This window comes from Galeopterus variegatus, unplaced genomic scaffold, assembly GCF_000696425.1.
Source record: "Galeopterus variegatus unplaced genomic scaffold, G_variegatus-3.0.2 Scaffold19664, whole genome shotgun sequence".
Lineage (NCBI taxonomy): Eukaryota > Metazoa > Chordata > Mammalia > Dermoptera > Cynocephalidae > Galeopterus > Galeopterus variegatus.
Genome location: NW_007745775.1, coordinates 1 through 8,281, shown reverse-complemented (window position 1 = coordinate 8,281; position 8,281 = coordinate 1). Strand labels below are relative to the sequence as shown.

At 36.9% G+C, this 8,281-nt stretch overlaps 1 protein-coding gene across 1 annotated transcript; it reads left to right on the top strand.

Annotated features, from left to right (window-relative positions):
* Positions 1 to 1,644: 1,644 nt before the first annotated feature.
* Positions 1,645 to 7,438, top strand: LOC103583105 (coiled-coil domain-containing protein 50-like; the record flags this gene model as incomplete). The annotated part of the gene is made up of 4 exons (XM_008564517.1): positions 1,645 to 2,172; positions 6,656 to 6,771; positions 7,184 to 7,228; positions 7,334 to 7,438. Coding segments are annotated over 4 exons (794 nt in total), but the record flags the coding sequence as incomplete, so codon positions are not given.
* Between the last annotated feature and the right edge of the window lie 843 nt (positions 7,439 to 8,281).

The following is an 8,281-nucleotide window of genomic DNA, read 5'->3' as shown; positions in this document are numbered from 1 at the left end:
TGTTCCCTGGATGTGGTCATGATTTAAGTAGCTAGTTAGTGTTATATTAATTCACAACAGTATGTTGATTTTTTCTCAGTTGTCAGTATAGACTTAAAAAAAAAAAAGTACCTGCTCCTTTAACCAAATATTATTTTATCAGATAGTAATTTTTGTTTCACTTTTGATTTTATGTAAAATATAAATTAAACCATTAGTTATGAAGATAAATACTTTTACAGAATGTTTAGAAGACAGATTTTGATGTAGATTTATCTTTGAGGAAATTTTTTTTTTCTTCTGGAAAGCTCAAGAAGAAACAATTTGAGATTTTGTAGTGGAACCTTATGGAATCAGTGGTGCATTGAGCACATACCTCCCCTTGTATTCCTTTATCAGATTAACAATATCAAACGAAACAAACCAACAAATAATAAAAAACCCTAAAAACTAAGAAAACTTACAGTCCTGCATTTCCTCTAAATCTCATCAAATTGTGCTAACTCCTTTAAATGCAATTCAGCAAATGGTTAATTCCAGAAGGGAACTTAGCTGTTTTAGCAGTTTTCCATTAGAATTAGGATTTCTTTTTTTTTTTTTTTAATTGCTTTCAAAATGTAGTAAAAGTTTTAGAAAATGTTAAAATCAGTATGTTCTTGCAATGTGCATATTAATTTGCTTCCTTTGTTTTCACGGTGTGCTTCTGTCTAAATGAGACCTGACAGATCATCCATCTATGTGCTGTTCTCGAAGCTTGTGTTAAACTTGGGGACTTAAGAGGATACTTCAACAAATTCATAGAACAATTTGTATTATCTTTTAATTCATTTTTCTATGAACTTTTTGAAGTACCCTCATATATTTAACACATACTGTATTTTTATAAAAAAATACAGTATCAGAGTTTTTTTGAAATGTATTTAGGAAGTGACCCCTTTTTATGCATTCCATTATGACATATCTTTTTAATTTTTTTCTCTGCCAAGGTTCAACTAAGACTGAGGACCAAGTTATCTAAAGATAACAAGGTCATTTAATTATTTAAAATTCTCCTCTACTCCTTCCTCTTCCACATTGAACTGTAATAGAGAGCTGTTCTCTGAAGTGGCTGGGAATGTTTACTTTGGCCACATAAGGACGAGGATAGAGGAATACCAAAATCTGCTGAAGCAGAAACTAACAACATTCTGATACAGCTTTATTGTCATTTCCAGTAAGAATATGTGAAAGCCTCTGACTGAAATTACAAGGCTTAATTTTTTTCTGTTTTACAAGTCTCCCCAGCCCCTACTTTTCCCTATACTAGTTCCTAATTAGTTTCATAAGTAGAATTTTATGTTTAGTGGCTATAATTTTTGTTATTGGCAAATATTAAAGTCCTCTGTTAACTCTGTCTAATCATGATCAAATTCTTTCAGATTTGAGTAATTTCACTTAATTTGAGTTTTTCACCATTTTGGTTGTGTACCCAGAATCCTTCGTGTATGCATGGACCATGTCAGTAAATGCTCATCCCATCTTCTCAAGCTGTTAAGTTGAAAAAGCTGTTTTGTCCATTTTTAAAGTATGATAAATTGGGCCCCGACTCTCCCTGGTGTAATGAGTTCATACTCTCATTAAGTTAACCTGCATTTTTATTTTTCGCATCCCTCTACCTCCACTCAGACCAGCCAAGGTCAAGGAGGGCCAGGGAATTGGGTTCTGGATTCTCAAGGTCTTGTAGACTCCAAAGTGATGGAAGGACTGTGAAGCAGAGGAAGGAGAAACCAAAATATCCACTGGAGAACTTGGAAGAACTAGAAGAGCATTGTTTATCAAAGAGATCCCTGTCATCCTCTAGCTGGAGCAAAGTGAGGGATGATCCCCAAATTAACAGTGAGCAGCAAGAAAGGAAACGGTCTGGTCAGCAGAGGCTCCAGAGATCTCCGCTACCCAAGATCAGTGGAGAAGTATTTCTGAGCACTGAAGTTGATGACTGGGAGGCTAGCGGTAGCTATCGAACTCAGAATTTGGAAAAACAGTCCCGACACCAAGACCAACTTTCACCCAAGACTGCACAGAAAGCAAGGCTTCACTGCAAGGAAGCTGTGTATGGGAGGGACCGTGGGCAAGGTGAGCACAGAGAAAAGAGACACAGGCCAAGGACTCCTCCCTTCTCAGAGTGTGAGGAGCAGCTCCACCTCCATGACACAGGTAATGAAGGACAGCCCTGGATGTTCTGGTATCATGTATATTCATACAAACCAGTGTATTTAATAAGCATCTTAAGCAACCTTATTTCCTCTTCACTTTGCTCATGGCTTTGAAATAAATCCTGTAGCTAAATATTCTAAAAGGCATTTACTTAATCTCAGGTCTTTAGAAAGAAGGAAAATATTTGTACCTTTGGCCTTCTGTGAGAATACACTGATTCCTTCAAAGGTTCTTCCAGGCCCAGGTCACAGTGAAAGTGCTCATCCAAGATACAGTTCTCCATTTGCCAAGACTGTACATCAGAGATTCTGATATCAAATCAAAGCTCCTGAATTTCTGGTTTGATTTCTGGGTTCCCAGAAGATCTGGTGATACTGCCTTAATAATATGTGCGTAACTAAAAGGCCAGTAGAGCTAGAAGTATTAGATTTTCTAGACCTCATCTTTTTCATTTGTGAAATGAAGGGTTGGATAGGCAATCTTTTAAGACTGTTTTTCAAATTATGGGCCTCAGTCCATTTTTGTCAGAATCAGCTGGGCTTTTTCCTAAGAATGAAGGGTCTCACATATATTGTCATCTCTGGAGTAGAGCTTGGGCATGTTTTAGACCGGGAGGTGATATTGATAAACTTAAAGTTTAAAAATTATTACCTTAAATTACTTTTTATGCTTAAGGTTTCTCCAACTCTAATTCTGCAGTTAGTGTTCTAAAGTGCCAATATAGGTAAGTTCTTGGTATCTGTATGGGAATGAAGTGAATATTAGAGGTAAGCCTCAAATTTCTCGCATCCCTGAGGCTTATCTCTGAAGTCCATCATTGACACAGTAATGGTTATTGCTGTTGTTTGGAATCTGCCGAGGTGATATTCTACATGTGGCTGTAACAGTAGAAGTCTTAGCACCACACAATCTAGTAATGTGATAGACTATACTCATCTTCCTGCTTCCATTTTTCTCTTACTGAAGTATTAGAGAGATGGAATGGTTACTGGGTAAGGAGTACCAAGAACGCTCCTGTTCTTATTTTCTTCTCTACTTGTAGTCGGGAAACTGGTTTGTAGGTTGCAGATTCAGGTTGATTCTGCTGGTTTTTCTTATCATTTTATCTTTTATTAAAGGACTTGATTATAAAGAAAATTAAAATTAAGTTCAGCAAGCCATACTGAGTATTTACCACAAATATTCTTGCCTTGGGTGTTTTGTGCTTGGATCTGAGCCTCAGAGGGTTAATAATCAAGCCAAAAATATGTATATGAAAACAAACAATTCCAAATTAGATATACTTTGTTAGGAAGACATGAACAAAGAGTTGTGGGGGAAGAGGGGAGAGAATAATATAATTTATTTGAAATAGGTTATGAGGAAGTTATACTTTATCTGGGTTTAGAAAGACATGTTGGAGTTCCAAAGGTGTGGGTGAGGAATGGTGATTACGCTGACTTCTCCATTTCTCATTCTGTGAATCTGACCTTATAAGTGTGCTATGAGGGCTCGTTAGCCTTTAATGGCTTTTAGTTATGCTCCAGGGTGTTTTAAACAGGCTCAGGAAGCATGAAATTAAACACTGACTCACACGCTCTACTACTGAAGTTGTAGGCAAATGTTTTGTTTATTTTGCTAGCACAAGGGGTTAAAGAACAGTGTGGTTAGGCAAGCATTAAAAAGGCTACAATGTGAACTGCTTAGTGTCTATCTTCTTATATTCAGTTTGCCTTATAAATTTTATCTTCAGGTTAACTTCTTACCTCTCAGGGCCATAAAATATCTGTGTTTTTCTGCCGTGAATTGTTAGTCAAAAATACTGTAACATTTCCTAAGTGTCAGCCTGGCTTATTATAAAACACTCTTGCATGATATACAAAAAATTATTAGTCATCATTTTATCCTATTCCGAATTTAGAACTAATTTATCTTGAATACCAGTACTTTCGACAATTTTATTCTACCAGAATTTATTCAAGGGGGAAGCGTTATTTGCGTTCTTGTGTTCTTAGGGAGGTTCTTGTGTTCTCAAAGTGGAGGGTAGTGAACAGCAGAAAACAAGGAAGAATTAGATTAAAAAATATACGAAACTGTTGAAAATGTGACTCACCTGATTGTTTGAAAGCTGGTTTCCAGATTCTGTTTAGGCTACCAAGATGAGGGCAGCTATTCCATTAATCTTCTTCAGTTTAACTGTGCTTAAAAAAAAAAATCATCTGTTTTCTGTAATGACAACCTTACTCTGCACTATCTGTGTTTCCTTCTTATACATACTTACAAAAATTCTTCTCACCTTGGGCATAGAGACTCTACAGCAAGTGAGCAGTCCTGCCAGTCCAGAAATCTGGTAACCCAGGCTGTGGGGATTTTCCACTTAATGAGACTTGCAAATTCTAATGATACATCAAGGGTTTAAATAAACTATTTTACCTCTGAATATTTGGGACTCAGAAAGATATTTCCTCAAATTCTGACTGTTATTAATGAAGTTGTCACTTTCTTTTTAATTGCCGGAGGTTACAGTCTTAACTGTTCTGTCAAACACCAAAAGAATGTTCATTTGGATATATCTTTTATAGAACTTAAGCAAAATATTTTCTCAGTTAATTCTGTGGTGTAAAGTAGGAGGTATAATAGTGGAGAGAGTTTGGTGTCTTGATACCTGAACACATCCACTCTATCATTTCTCTGAATGGCAAAATTGAAGGAGCTAGGTATAGTCTGTCATACTCAACTAGGCTTTGCGCTGCTCGTTGAAGTAGCATTTTTCTATGTATTGAAATATGGTATAGCAGCCTATTTTGTTCACTTACCTAACACAATACTAACTTACCAGTCTAATTTTATTTATTTTCTCTGAAATCTGCCTTTTTAGTTATGACCAAGTTAATCATAACTCAGGGAGGTTTATATTCCATTTACATATGGTCCACTCTTGCTGCTGTTTTCTTGTTTTCTCAAACCACTCAGAAATCTAGGTTGAAACCAACACAGCCCAGTGTAAGATTCATTAACTCTAGAGTTGACTTGATGTGGTCTGTGTAATCAGGTACAAATAGGCCTGCAGCTAAGAAAGCCAGGTTTTCTGGACTTTATTTGGAGGAAAGACATGGGTCTTTGGGGAAAGATATATGGGTCTTTTGCTTTTGAGTTTACCACAAAGCGAGAGGTGGAAAGGTCTGCAAAGATATGTTTCACAAGATAACTTAGATTCTCTTTATTTGTCCAAGATTTCTTTCCTTTCTTTTTTTTTTTTTGTTAATAACCAGTGAATCAAGTGTGGTGAGGCATTTTGATAAAAATCACTTTAAAGTTCTCTTATTTTGATGGACATAATATGAGTACACTAAAGTAGTAATTCCAATGCTAATTGCCAATAAGAATCAAATGGGAAGACTTAAAACAAAGCTACCCAAGGTCAGGGCTCATCTAGGCTACTTAAATTAGAATCTCTGGCCGTTGGGACAGATCTGTTTATTTACAGCTACTCCCAAGTGATTCTACTATATAGCCATGGTTGACAGCCATTGGTATAAGGAGACAGGCAGTCAGGAGTACATTTTCTTTCTTCCCTGAGTAGTCATTGGCTGAAAGTCACCATTCTAGATGACTTGTTCACTGTACTTGACATTTTTATTATTTCTGAATATAATACAATCACACCATTGAGTAATTACAATTTGTAAGAGGGCGTAAAAGGGAAATACCCACAATTTTGAAATAATCATTAGCATTTGCCACTTACCTACAAGTTATAGAAAGAATATGTGCTATTTATAACATTTCAAAGTAAAAAAGCCAGAATTGCCCACCAGTCCCTCTTATTTCTTTCTCCCCAGAGGAATAGAATTCTAGGGTCATGTGCTCCCTGACATTTCCCTTATGTTATATCTTACCTGAAAGTTACCAACGACACCAAACTGATCAAAGCTATGGGAAAAATCTAAAGCAGATGGGTTTGTTTATTGTCAGAGCAGAAGCCATGGCACGGCCACTGGTTAGCTAACAGGTATTATCACATGATTCCCAGATGATGCTATTTCTGTTCCCTCTGGAATAAGGTTTGCAGGCTGAGGTAAATAGAAGGAAGCCTCTTATCTCCTCCAGTCTTGACTGCTTAACCTTTTTAACTCTTTTTAACTCTTTTGACTCTGTAACTTTATTTTCTCTAAATGTTTTTTTATTTTCAGTGACTTTTTTTTCTTCCCTTTTGGTTTTGTGAAGGCCCCACTTGTAGTTCCTTACATGATTTTGTGCTGTTGAAGAAACTATGTGAGAGGGAAGTTTTTACCAGGCAGGTTTGGGTGGGTAACTTTGAATGTACGGATTGTTTGCATCTCCACTTCCATGCCTAGGGGAAAAAATATTTACAATGTGCCTCACAGTCAATTTTGGAGGCAAAATTGTCAGTTACATGTGAAAAAGAAACTTCTTTATCTAAGATTTTGCAACTTTTCAGAAAACAACCTCAGTTGCCTTATTACATTGAGTGTTTTTCTAGGAATGAAGCCAAGAGTGATGAAAGAAGGTGTCTCTACTCCATCACGAGTGACTCACAGGGATCAAGAATGGTATGATGCTGAAATTGCCAGAAAATTGCAAGAAGAAGAACTTTTGGTGAGCACATTATAAGGCAAAAGTTCAGGTGAATCACTAGGTTTTTGTGAGTTAAATCAATCATGAGATTTATGGCATTATAGTCCTCTGGGAAACTGATACCTTTTTTTATGAGTGAAAAAATCAAAACAATGGGAATAGAGTATCTAGTTTTACTTATTGAGTAAGCATTAGCAACAGAACTCTCTATCCCTATCTGTCCATTATTAAGTTCTGATAATTCTCTAAGAGCCTGCTATATAATTTGATTAAAATAGCCTCTGCTCTAGCTGGTGAAAGTATACCAACCGGTTATCAACTTCAGGGATATTAATCACAGCTAGTTTTAAATTCCCTTTTGTATAGACTTTTTAAATGGACAGCATGGATTTCAATTATTATTATTTTTTATTTTATATTTTATATACCACAGGCTACCCAGGTGGACATAAGAGCAGCTCAAGTAGCCCAAGATGAAGTAAGTTCATGTTAGTTATTGAGTCTAACTGATAGTTCTGGAAATATCCCACTAATTTTCTACTGACAACTCTGTAGTTAGTGATATTGACTGCATTTTGTTTAGGAAATTGCTCGACTTCTGATGGCTGAAGAAAAGAAAGCTTACAAGAAAGCCAAGGAGCGAGAGAAATCATCTTTGGATAAAAGAAAACATGACCCTGAGTGGAAGGTAGGGTGTATTATTTGTTTATTTTTTAATTAGAAATAAAGTTAGAAATGAAAAGGGGACTCTGTTTTTTTGTTTTGTTTTTTTTTCCTTTTTGTCTTTTTTCGTGTCCGGCAACGGACCGCAACCCTCAGTGTCGCGCCCGTACCAGACCGGGACCGGCAACGGGATCGCAACCCTCGGCGCTGCGCCCGCCCCTCGCTCAGCCAGTGAGCAGGAACCGGTCTGTATGTGGGATCTGAACCCTCAGCGGGAGCGCCGCCGTGCTCCCAAGCGGCGCACTGTAGCAGTGCGCCACCGGGCCGGCCCAAGGGGACTCTGTTTTTAAGGTAAGCTCTGCACATGTATTCAGGATATACAAATTATCTGTATTGCATATGTGAATCCCATTTGTAAGAGTTGTTTCGCTATGAAAAATTATTGAATTCTTGAAAGTAACCACGCAAAAAGTTACTGCTAATATTGAAGACCAACTGAGATGGAAGTGCTTCTGGTCATGAATAATCTTAGTTTTCATTTTACTTACATTGCAGGAGAATGGAGCATTTTCATATGCTTTCATATTTTTCATAGTGACCTTCTCTTCCTCTCTCTACTTTTTCTAAGTGCTTACATTATCCTTCATCCCTATCAGGTACTTGTTGCTCTTTCCTCTGACATAACTTGGTCTATGGCAAACAGATGTTTGCTTATCACCAGCAATCAGTTTATGTCACAGTGCAAAAACTATCTAGTATGAGCTTGGATTATTATCTTTCCCCTCATTAATCAGAAATAATTGACAAAATGGGCAGTGACTTCAGTTCATCCTACTGTAAAGTAATCTGATTGTTGTACTAGGGTACA